This window comes from Acromyrmex echinatior, chromosome 3 (genome assembly GCF_024713525.1).
Source record: "Acromyrmex echinatior isolate Ae372 chromosome 3, ASM2471352v2, whole genome shotgun sequence".
Taxonomy (NCBI): domain Eukaryota; kingdom Metazoa; phylum Arthropoda; class Insecta; order Hymenoptera; family Formicidae; genus Acromyrmex; species Acromyrmex echinatior.
In genome coordinates, this window is record NC_141854.1 from 12,137,349 (window position 1) to 12,157,867 (window position 20,519).

The 20,519-nt window shown below is 36.3% G+C and overlaps 1 protein-coding gene and 1 long non-coding RNA gene across 7 annotated transcripts in view; one reads left to right on the top strand and one right to left on the bottom strand.

Annotated features, from left to right (window-relative positions):
- The window catches only part of LOC147910252 (uncharacterized), a 322,413-nt gene that overhangs the window by 146,263 nt on the left and 155,631 nt on the right, over positions 1-20,519 (top strand). For 5 of the 6 annotated variants that reach the window (XR_015544623.1, XR_015544622.1, XR_015544621.1 and 2 more), the window contains one exon: positions 18,001-18,840. The exons of the other annotated variant lie outside the window; for it this stretch is intronic. This is a non-coding gene — a long non-coding RNA (uncharacterized LOC147910252). Of the gene's footprint in view, positions 1-18,000; positions 18,841-20,519 lie in introns of those variants that run through there. 6 annotated transcript variants of the gene reach the window in all.
- Positions 82-11,642, bottom strand: LOC105150072 (hypothetical protein). Its single transcript, XM_011062893.2, has 3 exons — positions 9,609-11,642; positions 2,199-2,478; positions 82-1,233 (listed from the first exon to the last, which is right to left on the bottom strand). Exons 1-3 carry the CDS (start codon positions 9,745-9,747, stop codon positions 120-122), a joined length of 1,533 nt encoding a protein of 510 aa, XP_011061195.1. The 5' UTR covers positions 9,748-11,642; the 3' UTR covers positions 82-119.

Genomic DNA, 20,519 nt, shown 5'->3' on the forward strand with positions numbered 1-20,519 from the left:
TTTTGATTATTTAAAGATAAACGTTAAAATTATCTTAAAAGATACCGCAAGGATTGGCTGATAGATAATAAGAGACGAAGATTTGAAAAAGAATTTTTATTATTTACAACATTACTAGTCTATGGCAGGGCGTCGAGATCGGCTAAAGTGATCTTCATCCTCGTTTCCAACTCGTTCGCGTAGCGTAAAGCGGATTCGTCGATCCTAACGTCCTCCATTAAGAGATCGCAATCGAGATGTCGGCTGTCGCAAGCTCGGTGATGGTGCTTGAGCACGTCGTTTGAGTCCAGATGATGAGCCCGTCTAGTAGACGGGTTCAGCGTGGTTAGAGCATAGTGATTGTGCACCGTTAACGCGCGCTTCGTGGAGACGAAACTTTTCACCGAGTCGCCCTCGGGCGAAATACTGGCCGTTCTCATGGTATCCATATAGTCTGTATACTCGGCCGAGCGACGGAGCTTCTCATCCAGTCCGGTCAACCGATCGGTTTGATTCTTATTTTGCAGCTCGGGAAAGAAATAGGCGTTCCGTACAGAATACGAGGCGAAGTCTTTGAAGCTTCTGCCGAGCTTCGCGCGTTCGTCTAGCAGCAATTCGTGCCAGGTCTTCCGGCGCGTCGGCACAATCGCTTCATCGATGTCGATTGGCACCACAAACTCCGAACGGTAAATATTTTCATAGAAGCAATGATTGTATGGGATCAACTCCATTCGCCTCTTCGTCCAGATGTCCTCGTTGAAGAATCGCCTTCGGGCCGTCTTCTCGTTTGGCAAATCACCCGGCAGGTCAAGCGTGAACCATCGCACAACGTTCGATCGTTCGTATAAGCGTAGCACCTTGAGTACATTCTCGTGCACGTTGAATACGTAGAAGTAGAAGAGCTGAGCGCCTAGAATACGATGTAGCTCGACGAAAGCTATTAGTTTATGCGATATATCCTCGTCGAAGTCCAATCCTTTAATGCACAGAGTGAACTGCTGGCGCCTCTTCCGCTCGATAAAAGTCTCGTCACCGAATTCCGAGCGAATCGTTAAACTATGACTAGCATTCTCGTAGCAAGAACTCGGACCCACATGAACCCGAGATGTATGGCGTATCGAGCCGTCTAACGGCAATTGACAATTCACGAGGATTCCGATGTAACTGTCCACCGTTTCACCCCATTCGTCCAACCAGATCGTCGAGATGAGCGCTTCCACGCTCAACGTTAGCATCCTCTCGTTTTCCCAGTACCTGAAAGTACGTAATAAAACCAAGACGCTTAATCTATCTTTTCCGATCGAAAAGACACGTTGGTTAATGTTGAGTATCCTACCGGAAAACACCTGCACGCATGGTGGAAGGCATTTATAGAGACATAACGCGGTCTTTCAACCGTGTATTTTAAGCGAATATGCTTTCGCGCTGTTGCTAATGTTTGCATTATTCACTCCTAACGCTACTTGAAACAACTAACTTGCGTACGTTCCACCCGCGTTAACAAAGTTTAATTTCACCGAAATTAAAAGTATAAAATGAATTAATATACTTTATTTAATAAGTTTGATATTAAAATTAATTATGAAGTGAAATGAGGACAACTGAGAGCAAATGCAGTTAACTGTAGCGTATATCTATTAATATATATTATTACGTAAAAATAATTATTTTATACATAATTTCTTGGTTAACCATACTTTGATATTAATGTGTTTTTACGTCCTGCATCATGCATTTATTTTAAGTATATTAAAAAGAAGCATGACTCTAGCATTTTTCTCAAACATCGAACTGGAAGAAAACAGACAAATACGCAAACCAATTTTATATTTTAACTGACAACATCATGAATTGAACATCTATTATTTTCAATTAAAACATAGTTTAAAATTACATTTTGTTAAGTAAGGCAGAGAGCGTGAAATTTAAAGCACATTGTCCAATTTTTACAACTTAATTGACATTGCCATTTTGACTAAATAATAGAGGAAATATTTATAACTTTATTAATAATTTAAATAATCAATTTAATTATAATCTGATGATTGAATTTCCATTAGAGAAAGTTGATATTAATTTGGTCGATTTGTCAATGCAGAGGCAATAGACGACGTCACTCGTTTATAAGCAACCTTTAGTGATTCTCTTTTCCTTGCTACTTAACGTTCGTCAGAGATAGACGAGTAACGGGCTGCATCGCGACATGAAAAATGGCTCACCATATAGTGCAGAAGAGCGCGGAGGACGGCAGGGCTCCTCGTTTAACGCCAATCACTCTGATGCTCGGGTAACCGGCGATTCTGAGGTCCAAGTGGGCGCTGTACAGGAAGAGCTGTCCCGGGATTGTCTCGAGCGATTTCATGCCGGGCAGCTTGTACGCGTTTAACGCCATTCCGCGCGTACCATTACCGTCGCACTGCTTGGTGGGCCTGTAATCGAGTGCCAATCTTCGGGCCCACGAATAAGCGACGATGCTTCTTGTACCTGGCGGTTCACCCCCTAGAACATGCGCAAGAAATGACGCTAAGTTGTTTGATCGGAACGAATGGAACGAGAAAGCATTCGAAGAAGTTAATGATGAGGTTTGGTGAAGAGAATAATGCTAATTCAAGTTTTTGATAAGAAAGTAATGCGCATTTCGTACTAGCTATCATAGAATCGGTACTATCCTTGCTGCGATTTATGTTTATTTTTTTGAAAATATGATTAAAACTTTCGATTTTTATTTCCCTGTTCAAGTAGTGCCTCATAAAAAACATCTATCGCTCGTATTTCAGCAAATGCATTTTGTGTCGAATTACTAGAGATTGTTATACGTATTATATTGAATTAAAAAAAAATAAAATAAAATAAAATACTGAATTAGTAAATTATTGAATCATAGTATATTACTTAATAATTCTTTTTCGTGAAATATGTATCTTCCAAATATATAATATATGTTTGTAGGAAAATAGGTCACCGTTTTGAGATACTTTCATAAAATCAACTCTGTTAAGCTTCTTAACAAAGGAACATTGCCGATATAAAATGCAGTCAAGGAGACTTTATTAGCGATATTTGTGTCATTTCTTCTTTATTGTTCATTAGATGGAAAACAAGGATAGAATGACACAAAGAGCGCTAATAGCATTTTTCCTCACGCTCCTACAGAATCCATAAATATGAATAAAATTTTGTGTGAGCTTTACTTCGTGTCCATCGTTCTTAGAAAATATAATATTAAGTAATTATAAAAGACAATTTTTAGCACGTGACACTAATATTTCAATAAAGAAAATATCTTAAATAAAAGTTTGCAAAGAAATTTAGCACTGCAAAGCCAATTGGAAACAAATAGGATTACAAAAACAAAATATCAGACGTTATTAAACGATGTTTAAACATCTTTTTATCATTAACAAAAAAACTTTCTTTCTAAATTTTTGCATTTTTAAATATAAATATTGAGAAAAAATTGTTCATTTGACAAAATTAATTTAGTTGTCTTTCGATGAAGAACGTATGTATTTAAGTCAAACATATCATATTTGACTTAAATACATACACGGAGAGAATTTTGTTTCAAAATTTACCCCGAAAATATAGTAGTTGTGGTACAATATTTTAAAGATTTTTATTATGCACTTCAGTAAAATTAATCAAACTTGTTTTATACTTTATTGTTATTTTATTAATGAATGAAGGAGATTGATATTAAAATTTTTAATACAATGTTGTGAAATACAATGTTGTCCCACGACTATCATATTTTCGGGGTAAACTCTAAGAAAAAATTCTTTCCGTGTACATTTTCCAACGAAAGAAATAAAGAACTAAATTAATTTAGTCAAACGATCAGTTTTTTTCTCAGTGAAACGTTAGACATTAGAATCATACTTTTTTTTATTAAAATCGTATTAGAGAGGGAAATATTATTTTATTATGGATCGCACACGAAATTTTTCTTGCTTTGAATGATACTCATACTTATATTTGATACGCTAATTTTAATATATTACAGAACACAGTATTATACTTTATTTATTTAATAAGATAAATTTTGCTCGATTTAGCATTTACAACGTTTATAGGCATAACGTTCTCTTCATGTATTTCTAAATTATCCACATTTAAAGGCGAATAATGCATATTCATGTAGTTCGAGTTACTCTGCACTCAAAGTTTTATCCGAGTTAACTAGTTAACTAGTTTCGGTTGAGTGTGTTTTCTTGCAATAGCAAGTGCCTGCGCTGCCGTCAATACACGTTGTATATATAACAAACTGCATACTGTCTGTAGCTTATCAAAACTTTTACGTTATTACATCGATAGTATCGCTCGCATTCCACTTACTGGCATATCATCTTCTAATTTCTCTGGGAGTGTGATGTCTCGGTTATATTCATTTTACTAAACGTCAACTTATTGTCGAAGCCGCGCGATCGATTCTTTATCTTATCCGCCACGAAGATCATGAATCAACGCAAGACATTGACTCTATACACAACCGGACGGAAGTGACGCGTCTACGTGCTAGAAACGAACCCATATTATAAATACATTCACGTTTAGTTTGCTATGCTTGCATCAGGAAACGTTCGCTTTAGGTATTGCTCTCTCTCTCGCTTATCGGTGCCGCACGATAGTTCTCATAATTGCAATTTTCATATGTTCCAACGCGACGCTCTAGTAATATTCAAAGGGAGAAAGGCAGGCAGAGGAAATTAGTTTGGGCGGAATTTCAATCGACATGACCACTAATTAGGCTCCCTAATGTTGAATGCGCTGCATATCCAGTATTCCGCGGAGAAACTCGTTCCTCGTGTAATCATGAGCTGAAATGGACCCGTAGAGGAGATATCTATTCTTTTTTTCACACATTAATGCATTTATGGAATATGACAGGATTCGCACAGACACGTCCAACTCTGCTCTTTGAGAATGATAATAAATCTACCGATGATAGCTTTAAAGACTCTCCTTACGTCTTGTTTATAATTATTTCTACGAGACTGGGACCCGTGACTGGGACGGCGCGGCGACGGCGATGGCCAGACGGAAAAAGAGAGAGAAAAAAAATAAGACATCACGCGCCGTGTTGGCGTCTGCGGGTAAATTTATGGCACTGTATACGTTTCGTGACTCGTCTCGTTTGCAATTACTCGTCTTCAACATATATGGATCGCGAGCGTTATTGACGGGACGCCTGAGACTATTTCCCGGATGGTCTCGACGTTGAGAGGTAACGAGACTGGCTGAGCCTACTGATCCATGGAGTCCGCGGGCAACGGAGTGGATGATCGTCCCGTCATGGTGTGTCGTTAAAAGTCGGCGTTTGACCCAACCGGGGCCGACGGTGGATATTACGTGTTTGCGTGCCGCGAGTATTCTTCGTGACTCCGTGCCCTTTACCTGCCCTTCTCCCCTCGACCGTCCGTCGCGGCCACGCTCCGCGAGGTTTACGAGAAGGTAAACGCGGCCCCACGAGAGAGGCATTCGTACCACGCTAGGAATACGCTAATGCACACCAGCGTTCTCATGGAAATCGCACTGTCAGGGCGGAGAGTGAATCTACGGCCGGCTACGGAGATAAATCAGCAAATAAATCGTGTTGATTTTTAAGGCCCGTCACTAATTACTTAGAAATTACTCTCGACAAGAGGAACACTTATCTTTAACTAATTGAAGTGCGTGACCTCAAAACACGGATACATCTGGATAAGAATCGTAATTATTACCTTTGAATCGTTATTACCCGTGTAATTAACTGAATCTACTTATTTCCACATTGCAAAAGCAATTTGAATTTATATATGTTCATATATAGCTTATAAGCTATTTTTTATATACATATAGCATTAAATAAGTGCGCGTGATTATTTAATTCTTATCCGTGAAAGACGATCTTTATGGTAAGATGGACAAATTTCGAAGGTTTGTCGAGCTGATTCGTGAATACGATATCTCGGTATAGTTTTGGTCTCGGCCGTACGATCGACTGTCATAATTCCTGTGAAATATTTGTATGATAAAAGCGAAGGTGAATTACGCGAAACCGTACGAGTCGACGGGCGGTCACTCGATGAATCACGTCATAAATTACGTCGACTAATGAAGTCGCTACTACCAAAGAACAGCGCCGAGATTTACGTCCTTGGCAAGCTTTATGCCAAAGCTTCGAGGTTTATTTATAACTTCGTATCGCGTTTCTTTTGCGCTCGCGAACTCGGTGCGTTATCTTCGTATCTTTTTAGATTCTCTCGTGAGGGAGGGGGTGCGTGTACGCATATTGCGTGCAGGGCCTTGCTGAATCTTTGCGGTGCGTAGCGTAAGTTGATTGGTATCGGCCCTCGAAGCGAGCCATTTATGTGGTCATATTCATTGCTAATATTAGAAAGCGTAGCACCCATGCAATTACTTGCGATGAACGTGCGTTTAAAAAAGCAGATAGCAGTTCTTTATTATTCGCTTGGCCGGATAACATTTCAATGCTGAGAAACTTCACGTGACTAGGAAATAGCGTGTAGGTACTAGCAACAAACGCTTGCGGGTATTTCGAACAAGTTTATTGCGTGCGAATCTTCTTTCATACCGTGTCAAGGAACTTAACACTTTGCAAACTGCAGCTTGTATTAAACTACAGTAATATTTGACTAACAATGAAACAAATTATAATATTGTAACACATTTTTTACTACAAACAAATCCCAATATAAAATCAGTTAAGTGCTATTAAAGTTAAGTGTCTTGTTTTGTTAAGCTAATGTTTACAATAATAGCAATGACTTAATTGAACTAAAGACTCTTACAATTTTTGTAAAAACAAAACAATAAAATTAATAAAAAAAAAGTTCACAGGCAATCAAGAGTCAATGCGGTAATTAGTGCGTAAAAAATTCAATGGTATTAATAATTAAACGTCAATGTAACGGTTAATTATAATACAGAAACTTCCATGTAACACCTTTTTTTATTGTTAACAATTATTAACTGTTACTTTCTTTACACATTTTCCTTTTGTTTCAGTGCGTCGCTATTACATACGTGAAAAGATAGATCTTTTGTTCTACAAAAATTATTATTAACAATATTTTGCATTGCTTAGATTTGGAATTTGTCAATGATTAAAATACGTAATGATTAGAATATTGACCAGATAATTTCAATTTTTATAGATTATTGAAATGAATACATTTTATTTTTTAAATATTATATTATTAAATTTAAATTAGTATCTACACTCTGTTGAGAGTGAAATTTCACTTCAAGAAAAATAATAGTTGCGCCAGTCCGGTAAGAATAAATTTCACTTTACTCCTTTAAAGAATGAATTTCTTAAATATTCAATTTTAATGATCATTATCCTGTCAAATTCATTCGTTTTGTGCAAAAGCATGTCGAATGAGCCTAATTTTTGTCAAGATTGGATGTAGGAGACTAAAATTAACATTTACATTTAGTCTCTTCTTTCAAAGAGTGAAATTATTCAATTTCCGCAGAGACTGAAAAATTGACTCTCACTTGGAGTGATGCTTTATTCTTTAAGAGTGAAAGTCTTGTTTCACTCTTGAAACCTGTACCTACCACTCTTCAGGAGTGAAATTTCACTTTTGTGAAAAATGCATTTTTTTATCTTTATACATAAAATTTACATTAAAATGTAACATTGTTGATTTGATGGATACAGTAACTTTGTACATAAAATTTACATTAAAATGTAACATTGTTGATTTGATGGATACAGTAACTTACAGAAACAAATTGTTACCTCAATAATTAAAAGAAAACTAACATTATCTTCTGAAATGAGTTCATTTGTGAAGATAAATTGTTTCTGAAAGTTTTTTTCATGGTAACTTTATGAACTCAAAAAGAATTCCTTTCCGGTAATTCAAAAAGGATAGATCCATAGAATCCTTCTACTTATGGAGTTAAATGAAGTTGCTCTGAAAGAGAAGTTTTTTTGTTCGTAATGGGTTTGAAAAGAATCGCTCGATACATAGCACCATCGCCAAATGAACGCGACGGAATTGTATTTCTTGTAAGTAAAAACCGTACAGGTAAAACCATATAAGTAAAAATCATATAGGTCACAGTACAAAGCGCAACATTATAAGATTTTTCAATTATGTTCTAAACCAGAGTTTTTTTAAATGTTCTGCTGCATATTGATATAAAAGATTCCCAAGTGTGCCGCGAAAATTAGAAAAGGAAAAGAAAACGAAAAAATTTGAAAATAAGTTAAAAAAACGAGGTGTAAAAAATGTGAAAATTATCTAAGTAATGTTGTGTTTGTTCTCATTTCAACTGAAGCGATATTAATTTTAAGTAAAAATCGACTGAGAAATATTCACAAATGAGCGAAAAAGATCATATTTGATCAAAGTGGGTCACCTAATAATATTTTTATGTGAATAATATTTTACAATTTTCAATTCAAACAAATTGCGCAAATTTCGATTTGTCTTGAAATAGTTTCAAATTGAAGCTATACGTAATATAAAGTAAAGGAATACGTAATATAAAGTAAATTGACTAGCAATTTAATATAGTGATTTAATAATATGCTAATGAATCATCTTTAAACACTATAAAAAATTTATTGCAAAAAATATTGCCTCAACCAGGATAATATCACCTTATGTCTCAGTGGTTAAATTTATAAAACGCTTGCATGAAATGAGAAAATTCCACCTTCAAATCACGATTGAGATGATATTTTTCGCAATGAATTCTTTACAATGCTTTGAAGGTGCTCATTAGCATCGGTATTATTAAATTACTTATTAATTTAATTTGTGATATTACGCATTCTATCTTTAGTTTGAGACTATTTCAAGACTAATAAATAATCGATATACTTGAATTAGAAATTGAGTTACTTATTTATATTTATTTTATTTATTTTTACTGAAATGATGTTATTTAAAAGCTATTTCGATTTTATTACGAATTCTTACAGCCTATTTTTTTTATCTAAAAAAAGAGTTCAGAATTAATCCAAAACTGAAATTTTTTGGAACTTTTAAAAATGTTCTTTTAGAATAAAAATGAAATAGGAAAAAAATATATTTCATAATTTACTAATTCAAAAAGAATTCTTTTTCGATTTTGCACTGTCTGAGTTCTTAATGAGAAATTTTTCTACACTAATATATTGATTCTTTTAATTCAATATATTAATATTTTGTTAACTGATTAAAATTCAAAATTAATATTCCAAAAGGACAGAATTATATTTACTAAACTTTTTTTTTCAAACAACTTAAGATAAGTTCAATTCGGTGAAAAGTATTAATGATTATAAAGTTATTATTTAAATAACGGGTTTTTCGAGAATTTTTCAAGAACATACTAGGAGGACAAGTATACGTTTATTGAAATCTCAGATTTCAATAAACGACTTCACAGAAAAATCACTCGAGGTCAAGAGATTGAACTCATTCGCGAAACATCACGTTACACGAAATAAGATCGATTTGTCTGACGATTTTATCTTACAATCACGACCAATTCGCACGAGAGCAAAAATCCCGCTAGATGCCAATGCGTAGTGTTAGCACTTCCAGGTTGTGTCGGTGAACCGTTCGCCGATAACAAAAGGGCAAGGGTCGCAGCAGTTGCGCCGGAGGAGGAAAATTGCTTACCAGGCGTGGGAGGAGGATCGGTCGGTGGATCCGGGAGTCGTGCTGGCGGCGAGTCCAGCAGAGTCAGGATGCACAACGCGGTGACCAAGACCGCGACGAGTCCCATTCTGCATAATCTCCTCGTTCCCGCGACCGGCATGCTGCTCGTATCCTTTATTATTATTATTTTTACCCGCGAAAATCTTCATTCGTCGCGCGCGTTCGTCACGAGCGCAATTGCGGCGACATATCTTGGACAGTTTTTATTTCACGAGATTCCTCTGTAAGCGGAACATGCCGATAATGCAGCTCAACTACGAATGCATCTCGGACGTTGACACGACAGGTCAACGTTATGCATTCTACGCAGTTTTCACCTCATTCCGCATACATCCTTTCATCACGCGATACGACGCACGTAATCTTTTCAAAAGCGGTTTATAAATTCGCAATTCGCTCACATGGTCTCATTTTATTCTTCCTTTTCCTGCGACATTTCTTCTGTTTTGTTTTCAAATTTTCTTGATTTCATTCACTCGCGGCGATGTGATTTGCATAGAGATTTAGCTAGAGGTTTGCTAACGAACTAGTTGCAGGTGATTATTCGAGTTTGCTGCCTACTTGGCGGCACGAACTTGCTCTGGATCAGGTTCCCTTCATCTCTCGGGTGATCTCATCCGGATCGATCTGTTAGCCGCCTTTGGCTCGGCACGCGTTTTCGCGATGTATTGAAGAAATTGGTGCTAATCACATGCTTAGTTCATTCGTAACAAAATCAGTACATTTTTAATAGAACAGAATAAAAGGCGCGGTTTAAACAGAGTCGCTCTATCCGCGTGTGGGTTCCGGAATCAACGCACGAATCTATTTCTCCGCTTCGTTTCGCGCGTAAAAAGCGCCGTACGCGATGCTTCGACCTCCCACGCGATCACGACGACATACTGCTGCTTCTTCCTCGGCTTTGTAGGCAGACGACGACCATGTATGGTCGTCCTGAAGAGTTTGCGTCTTCCTGCCTCTGGGCTTTCGATAATTCAATTATTCCAATCCGTTGCGATCGATCGATCTCCAAAGGATTTTGCGTCGAAAAGTTTTTCTGACCGATTCCGGTTGTTTTTATTTTACGATTCATTGAAGCGCGAAAATTTTTGAAGAGCCCAAAGCCTATATCGTACCGCTGCGATCGCATTTCTCTGTGGTAAAAAAATGTGGCTTACGCGCGTCGCACACGGGCGTGACCATTTCAAATTCATTTTTGCCTCAGCCTGTCGATTTTAAACACGGCCACCGAAAGTGGAACGCTGAGAATGATGGCGCGTCTCTTTTTAATCGTCACATTCCACGCGCAGTTGGACTGATTTCGCAGGCGTAAGAAATGCGTCTGGAAATTAAATTTGCCGCCAGCCGGCGTTACGGTGTGATACCCCCGATGTAAACTGTTCGCAAACCAAACCCAAGAGCGCGATCGGAATCTCTCGCGAATTAATTTACGACGTCCGTTTTAATCCGTGCTCTTCCCAGAGCACCGTGACTTCCCTCGGATTATCTTCTCGTGCACTTGGAAATTAAATTCTTGTGACCGTGAAACACATGGGAGATATAGATTGCGACGAGAGAGCTCGAGCTTGATCTTTACGATTGTCTTGATTCGCACTACTTTGTTGGCCTTTGGTTATCATTGAGAAGCAATTAGTCGAATGCGTTTCACATGATGACACATTACACGAACCGAAGGACTCTTTCTTTTTAAGAAAGATTCTTTATTATTGTCTATCCTTCTTTCTTCCTTTTCGTACCGGCGTTATATCGTTGCTGGTGCATGAGGGACACGTGCACGTGGGCTCTCTCTCGCAATCGCTTGTTGGCTGGTTGCACGTGGTCGGCGGATCGACCGACAGGATTGATGCAACCTGGCCTGCGCGAGAGTCGAGAACGTACTGCGTTCGAGCGGGAGGTTAACGCGCCACCGGGGCCTCGTAGCTCGTACGGAGGTACGACGGCGACTTGGACCCGTTGCCTTAGCATGCCTCACCAATGCGCCTTGCTATACTCCGTCCCTACTCGCCTTTACCTTGCCTCGCCTCGACCTAGCTCTTCTCGACTTGCTTTGACTTGCTTCTTAGCTTAGCTTTATCCCACTCTTCGGTTGGTTGGTTGGTTGGTTGGTTGGTTGGTTGGTTGGTTGGTTGGTTGGTTGGTTGGTTGGTTGGTCGGTCGGTCGGTTGTCGGTTGTGCTCCTTGTCCACCCTGACAACGTTAGTTGAGTTTACCTTGTCGCAGCCTTGTGAATCGCGTCGCGTTTCACGTGCTCCTCTCTTTTCATGTCTTTTTCGTTCTTTTTCCTTGTCGTTTTGCACCTCCGTTTTGTCGCTTCTGTATACCATTAGTCTCCTCTATGCTCATTACGCAGCACTAATTAGTTTTTGTGGTATTTCTCGTTTTGATAAATCAATATTCGACTAATGGATAAATATTATTTCATTGTACAGTATATATTTATATTAAATTATTAGATATTTATTTTAGAATAAATTATTATGAATTAATGTATCTCGTTACTTTAACGTTTACGTTTTCTATTTTAAAACTTTAATGCTGCATTTCTTCAGGATAAATTTAGCAAATAAATACGTTAAAATTTTCTATGTTACTTTATTTTAAACTATTTTATATATACTGTTTTTATAAGATTTCTACGTGAAACGTAAGTATATTTTAAATAATAATAAAAAGATTTATTGGTTATATTATATATTTTATAATTTGAAAATATTTTAAAAATAACTTTATAAAAAAAACGGTATGATATAGGTTCGTATTAATTTAATATAGATTAAAATCTTTAGGTTGTCATAATTCTTAAAAATTATACATATATATAATGATTGTTATGTTTTATATTTTATTTAATAAAGTTTTTAATAATTTTTATAATTTTTATACATCATTTTAAATTTATTTTTGGATACTTTTTAAATGATAATACTTTGAAAGCGCTTTTAAAATATTTAAATACTTTTTAAAAGCGCTTTCATACATTTTTTACTTTAAAAGTATAGGAATTAATATGGTTTGCACAAGGATATTTCTACTTTTTAGTATTTATTTTTTTTAATACCTCTTGATAACGCTTAATTTTACAATGATATCGGGGGAGATGTATTGTAAATTAGTCATACGCTTTTATGTTAGCTTCATCTATTTTCTAGGAGTATATAACTGCGGCGATTTCTTTGGTCACCGTAACGTCGTTATCCTCCGGGAGTCGTATCTCCAGCTGTAATAAAACACCTTTCTCCTTCTGTTTCTCTTTTCTCGTACCGGCTTTATGCCCTTACAACCAACTTTATCTCATCTTATCTCTACACATTGCTTGACCTTTCCTCTTGCATCCCACTGTTTTCGCCTGTCCACCCGCATACGTTGTTTCTCGTTGCTTCTCTCGTTCCTATCTCTCTTCCGTGAATTCTCTCACATACGTTCCTCTTCTTATTTTCATTTCCCTTTTTCTTTATCCGTCTAACCACCGTCAAGCGTGAGCCACTTGCTCGTGTCAAAATCGATCGCGTGCTGCATGATATTGACTATACGTGTGCTATCACACACAGCAGGCAGATTGCATTTAAATCTTCCTGACGCGTTTGTCGTTACAGAGCAATCGCTATGGATGATCTTTTTGCGGAAATTACGATAGACGCGGTTTTATCTGTGGCGCGTGGAATGCGAGAAGAAGAGAGAAACCGCGTGCCAGTATTCGACGAGAGAATGCGAATGGTTGTTCTCTTTCATTTTTTCGCTCCTACATCACGGCTCACACGATTTCCACGAATCATGGTGCGTGTGCACGACTGTCCTGAAGGCTAATGCAATGATATGTATTGAGGAATGATCGCTCATTACGGGGGACCGGTTGAGTCTTCAAGTGTACGAGTGATAGGTAAAATCGGTTGGGATCAAATGGCGCCGGGATACATCGCCGCTTGTTCTCACGTTAACAAATCTCATAAAGCAAAATCACTATATTAATATCGGCGAAAAAGAAGGTGGAAATACAGTGCTGGACTCACCTGTTTTGCGCCTGTGAGCTGAAATATTTCAAGCGCCTTTTTATACGTGATTCATCTGGATAAATTTTTTTTCTAAAGTTACCTACATTAGGCTAATTAAAAAATTGATTTTCTCGAGATTTTATTTTAAAAAATCCTTTATTTATTTTGATTCAAGTAAAAATAAACAAAAATCAAAAATGAAAAATATGAGCAAGGTATGAATAAATTATATTAAAATGTTTCTTTTGCATTTTAACGTAAAAAATTGATCAATAACATCGTCGTAATTTAAATTTATGGTAATATCGGATTTAATATGAAGAATGGAAAGCTTATTTAATCTTTCTTGTTGCGTAGTTGAACGTAGATCATTTTTTGCTCTTTACGATGGAGAAACTGTGTTCCCTGCAATTAGTGCTTGCAATACAAAAACACAATTGAAAGACGACATTGATGTGTGTGATTGTGTGTGTTTGGATATACATACAGTATTTAATTAAAAATCAAGAAACCAATTATACAAATAAACCATTTATGAATAATTTGAATGCATCCAGTAGCGCAAACTTAGTAAGCGACTAAGGCCCGATTGCACCAACATTTGACTTTAAGCGAAGCCTAAAATTCTCGTCCTTTCTGCCTCTTTTTCTTAAAATCGATTTAAAAAAAGAAAAATTTTTAAGCTTTACTTAAAGTCAAAGAAACGTTGGTGCAATTGAGTCTAAGTAGTAATACTAAGAACAAATTCTGCCGTCCCTAAAAATCTTGGGCCATAGTTTGTTCAGTCTTAATCAGATACTGCACAAATAAGACAACACGAAAATACAGCATCATACATCGCTAGATTTTAAAAGAGCAATGATAACTCAATCCCTTGAGTTAAAAATAACAAAACGTATCGAGTATATGTAATGAGTTAAAAATAACAGTTTGTTATTTTTCACTTTTATGTGTATCAAAATGAAAATCTATTTTTATAGTTTAAAAGTAACAACATCCATATTAATGTACACATCACTAAATAAAAAATTAAATTTGAGTTGAATTTATATTTTCTTGAGTTAAATTGTTTAACTGCATTGTGTTTTGATTTAATTGACGATATATTGAGTAAGGGCAGTGGTGACCTATAGATTAAAATAATTCAAATTGGGTATAATTTGACATTATGAATTTAGCAGTTTTTTTCTTGATATACACACTCTCTCGCTCCACTCCCAAGACGAACGTCCAAGAATGTCATTGGGCAAAAGAACAGGAACGGGCGTAGTACACCTTGCGCAATGATACAAACAGCAATCGTTCCAAACTTATTATCGCCAGTAAGAAACTCATAAATGCTTATGACTTGCTTGCTGGTTTTTACTATGGCGTTCGTACGATCCAGTTAAAGCGACGTTTCGCCGGATTGACTCGGCAACCAGCTGGAGATAGACTCCAGCGCAGAGAAGCTGAAGGAGATTCGCCACGTCCCCGCCGTGTGTTGCGGGACAGAGCGAGAGAGAAGAAGGGGACGAATAAGAACGGCGAAGAGAGATGAAACGATAGGGCAAGGGGGCGAGAGAATGGGAGTACAAAGAAGAGGTGGAGGAGCCTGGGGAGTCCCTTCAACGTCATTTGTAATACCGGATGGCCTAATGATGCGACTGGTCGTGACAGGACGGGAATAAGAGTGGAAGCGTGCGAGCGCGTTGGAGATTCACCGTGGATCTCCTCGCTGCGTCGCGTACCAAGATATACGAAAGAGGGTATATAGAGCGGGTAGAGAAGAGATAGACGGTCATATACATCCACGTGTCTCGGTCACTCGGTTGTTAAGGACGCGCAGAAAGCCTCGGGGACGTATTCCACTCGTCTCGTGATGCGCGACGGCGATTTGCTTCACCGTGGTTGTAGATCACAGCAAAGGGGATCTATCTGTTCGTCGTCCATGCACCACTACAACCATCGTAATGTATACGCGAGCATGCTTTTTTTTTTTTTTGCCGAGTGGGGAAAAGTACGCGCGCGCGTTGAAATTAATCTCCCACCGGCTGGCTCCATGAGGAGCCGCGATAATTTACTCGCGCGGAGGAGGCGTTTGCGCTCATTGCCTGTCTCGAATCTGACGACACGTGTGCGACTTGCAAAAAGCTGATAGATTCATGGAAGATTTCGACAGTCATTCAAGATAGACTGCGTGGTTTTTCGTAGATTGCAATGTGAAGTTACACGATTCGTCCCATCATCGTCAAATGGAATTTCAATGCCACATTTTTTAAATATGAAACAGAGTCCTATAAATCAAATCAATGAAGAGATAGATCTATTCACTCACTGAAAAAAATTTCTGGTTGAAAATGGACGATTCAGAATTTTCTAGTTAAATTTATTAGAATTCTAGTTGAGATAACCGGAATTCTGGTTGATACAATATTTGTGGTAAAATCTACTAGAATTTTTATTTTTATCAAAATAATTATATTAATCAAAATTCTAGTTGTCTTAATTAGAATTCTAGTAGATTTAACCAGAAAATTCTAATTCGTCCATTTTCCACCAGAATTACTATTTAATTCAGTCAGAATTATTATTTAATCCGTTTTTCTTAGTGCCTTGTTTACTCGCACTCTGTACTTCAAACAGGACGCTTTAGAATTTAGGTATAGTTTTCAAGTTGAATTAAATCAATAAAAAAAAAAGATGCTGATATAATAGAGTCTGTTACTAAAGATTCGATAGATTTCCAATAAAAATTGCAATGGTAAAATGTATAAAAAATTTTTATTATGATCATGATTACATTATAATTTATAAAATAGTGATGTAGTGGAATTGATAAATACTAAATAATGGAAAAGAATATAGAAGGAAGAAAGAATGACTTTCTCACATCGATCTCTTTTTATAAACATCGTGACGATTCTTAATCAATAATGGATATTCAACAGATATTTTGGGAGGGGAGGAGGCATCAGAAATGTTTCAGCAGAACATATAATAGATACATATGTATATATACCGTGAAGTTGCGATGTTGAAAATATGCCCTCGAAGCGAAAATCCAAGCTGCACGCGATGATTCCCCCGCAAATCATGACGATCTTCGACGCAACGCGCTTTTCTTCCCCGCGTCACTAAGGCACGAAGGTGCACTTCGGTGCATGGCGTAGCTAATGATGCAGAACGTACAACAGTGTTTTCTTGCGGCCAACTAAGTAGAGGGATTCAAAAAATCGACAACCCGCCGTAAGTTACGTCTGCGTGGTCATCGTCTCAATGCTAAGAAGTCCACGCAGACGCGCCTATAAATTATAGGCTGAGAATGATTTAAACAAAATTCCTCGGTTTGTTAGCTTTATTTAACGCAACGGGTGTCGCAGAATTATCGGTTCTTCGATGCTCGCATCAAGTTGATTTATTATTCATCTGGTAATATAGTATACGGCGAATATGGTATATGGCAGATTGAATGGAGGATAAATCGGTCTGAGGCAGACATTTGTATGTAACGAAGACATTCGAACGTTTTTTGCCAAGAAGTTAACCGGAATAAAGTGAGTTAGTGAACTAGTTTTCGAATGACGGTTGAAGAAGAAACTTATTAGTTTATCCAAGTAACTTACCGCCTCGAGTCTGTTCAGCTGTTGATAGATGTGTGCTATTAGTTAAATGCTGTTAAATCAGTGATATTTTAATTATGTGCGCGCACACACACACACACACACACACACACACACACACATACACACACACACATAACAATATTCATTTGCGTATTGACAATATGTAATTCGATAAATCTATCATTTTTAACCTTCTAGAATAAACGCCAAAATCAGTAAGATGCATTCGGGAAGGCATTATTAGCGCTATTTGTATCATTCTATTCTTGTTTCATGTCTAATAATAAACAATGAAGATAGAATGACAATTAGTGCTAATAGCGTCTCTCCGAACGCACCAACAGTTATTGACGAGTTCGTAATTTAATATTTATTAAAAAATACTAATTAATTTCAAAAAGCTAGAATAATACAAAAAACGAATACTAAATATATTTGAATAAGAATAATCTAAATTTATACAGATGAGACGTAAAGAAAATTTAAATTGTTTGACATTTTTGACAAAAAGATTTATTTAATTGATTGAGTCCAATTGACTCACTGTTAGTTCTGGAGAGATATAATTGGGTCCTGCACTATACATATGCAATCTATGTCAGATCTATGTCAGCTTCGTGGGTGGGTTTAAGAAAAATTCTTAAAAGCAATTAAAAAAAATTTTTTTTATTTATGGCTTTTTTATTTATATTTTATTTATTTTATTTAAATATCTATGGATCGAATCTCTGAATTCGATTTTGTTTATTTTTGTTCCAGTTGGTCAATTCTGTCGGCGCAGCTGTGATCATCGAGGTTGAGCGATTGAACTTTCGCAATACGATATCGATCGTGACTCGAGCTGGCGGAAATGATTCGAGCTTTCTTTTCTTCAATCAACAACGCGACGCATTGAAATATAATCGACAAAATTGGACCGACAATGGAATCGCGCGTTGCTTGAGCGCTTTGGTTAGCAAGATTAATCAACGGCGTGCTTAGATTTATCTCGGATTATAATGGCAAGACATGCCGATTAACGATGCTGTTCGTCGTTCGTATACCTTTTGTACACGTTATAAATGCACATTCATTACGGTAAGCGATCTTTCATGGCACTTCTTTAATATCTTAAATCTTTTAACATCTTTTTTCAATTTATACGTACAAAATGACCATAAGGCTATAAGCATGCGAAAGAAAGTATGCACTTTTATAACAACTTGAATAGTGAATACTTATTACATATATGTATTTCTATGAGACACAAAATTTGCAAAATCAAAAACCTATATATAAAAAAGTTTGAAGATTAAAAGAAAATTTTTCGCACGCAGCTCTGATGTTAAAAATTATATGTTTGATACAGAATTGATGTCTTTATAGCTGAGATGTTATTTATAGTTTCCCAGAAACACTAGATTAAAAAAAAAATTATTAACTTACGAGAAGAAATGTCATTATTGATATAGTTTTGAGTTAAAGTGTTCTGACAATTAACAACAAAACAAAAATGAAAAAGTTAATATTAAATTTTAAGTTAATAAGTTAATACCTAATAATCATATTAACAAGAATTATATTGTAATTTTATTATATAATTGTATCGAAGTTTTAAAATTGAATTATTATCTTTATATTAGTACTTTTTATATCAGTAACTTTACATTAATACAATTAATTTTTTTGTATCATAAAAGGTAGTAGCCAGTATTATAGATAACGAAAAATTTTTTGAACATTATTCTTAAATTTTAATATTTGGAATATAAAGTATTACAATAAATTTTAAACAATAGTTAATTTTTGTATCACAAAAATTGTTTTTTTAAGATAAAACAGATTATTATGCTAATTTTTATATAAGCACACACATAATTCATTGTGTTTCAAATGCTTATTAGCAAGGATATAATGTACCGTTTTCGATCTCGTTATCGATCTTATTGGATGAAGAAGAAAATAGGTAGAAAATAGGGGAATGCAATATCCACGATTTCTACGTGGCGACGGCTTGGGTAGGCGTTACCGTGCGTGAGGAATCGCATGGGCCTTTCCGGCGTATAAGCCAGGTTCCAGCGCTAATTAAGTAGTTGAGGATCGGAGTAGAATACCTGCAATTATCCAGGATTATATCCCGATAATCCAGCGGACGCTTCCTGCTTTGCCGCCGGAACGCGCAAAACGGCCGGTTCGTACGTGACACGACTTGCACCTCGCGAATTACGAACGACGCTCGGAGACGCCACTTTCTAGTGCCCGTTATACTTCCTCGCCGTAGGGCTTCCAATCGGCGGATTTATGCATCGGTAATTACTTTCCTATCTGGCGAGCTAATGGGTATAGGCAAAGCCGATCGTTTCCTAGTTGAAAGACCTTGAGACGGCAGCGAGACCACTCGCTACCGATCTCCTTACGTTGTTGGTCCGGTCTGAGTTGGTAGCAACTGTCAGACCGCCCATCGCGAGCATCTATCCGCATCGTCTCCGATAAAATGGTCGGTACACCTGATAATTCTCATTGCGATTAATCGTCGGAGATATATTATCGATTTTTTTTCTCAAAGAATTCACTACGTTCTCCGTTACTTTGATGAGGAATTTCAATTCGGTATTACGAATATTTTTTTAATCAACAGGATGGTGCAAGCGTAATAAAAACATGCCCGATGAGAAAGCAGTTCTCCATTCAATAAGATTAAGTAGTTATTCTATCTTTAAAAAGACGTAATGTGCTGACTAAGAAATTAATTTAATTTGATATGTGAAATTTTTCATTGAAAACAAGAATAGTTAGAATAGTTTGACTATTGATTTTTTGTGAAATGTATACACTTTCAAATTTGAAGTTTAAGTGTTTCTACTTCGAGCTTTTCGAACTCGTCACATAAATCACTTGAATCTTTTTAATTTTATCTTGACACACGATGCAGAACCAGATATGTACATAAATTTACACAAAAATATTTAAGAACTGAGATTCGCTTTGAATATATATCTCTTATTTAATTAGATTAATTTTATTTGTTGCATTTATATTTAACTTATACGAAGATATTATATGAAGATTTTTTGAAATTCTTGTTTCTATTTATATTCTTTAGCTCTTGAAAAAGTAATTGTGTATATCCATAATATTTTTATTTCTTACATTAGATTAATATTTAACGAAAATATTATATATTTAATTAATATAATATATTTGCAATGTTTTCAAATATATCTGCATATGAAATCTTCTTATCTAAGAAATGAATTCTTTAATATGATAAAAAAAATTAATGAAACATGGAAACATTC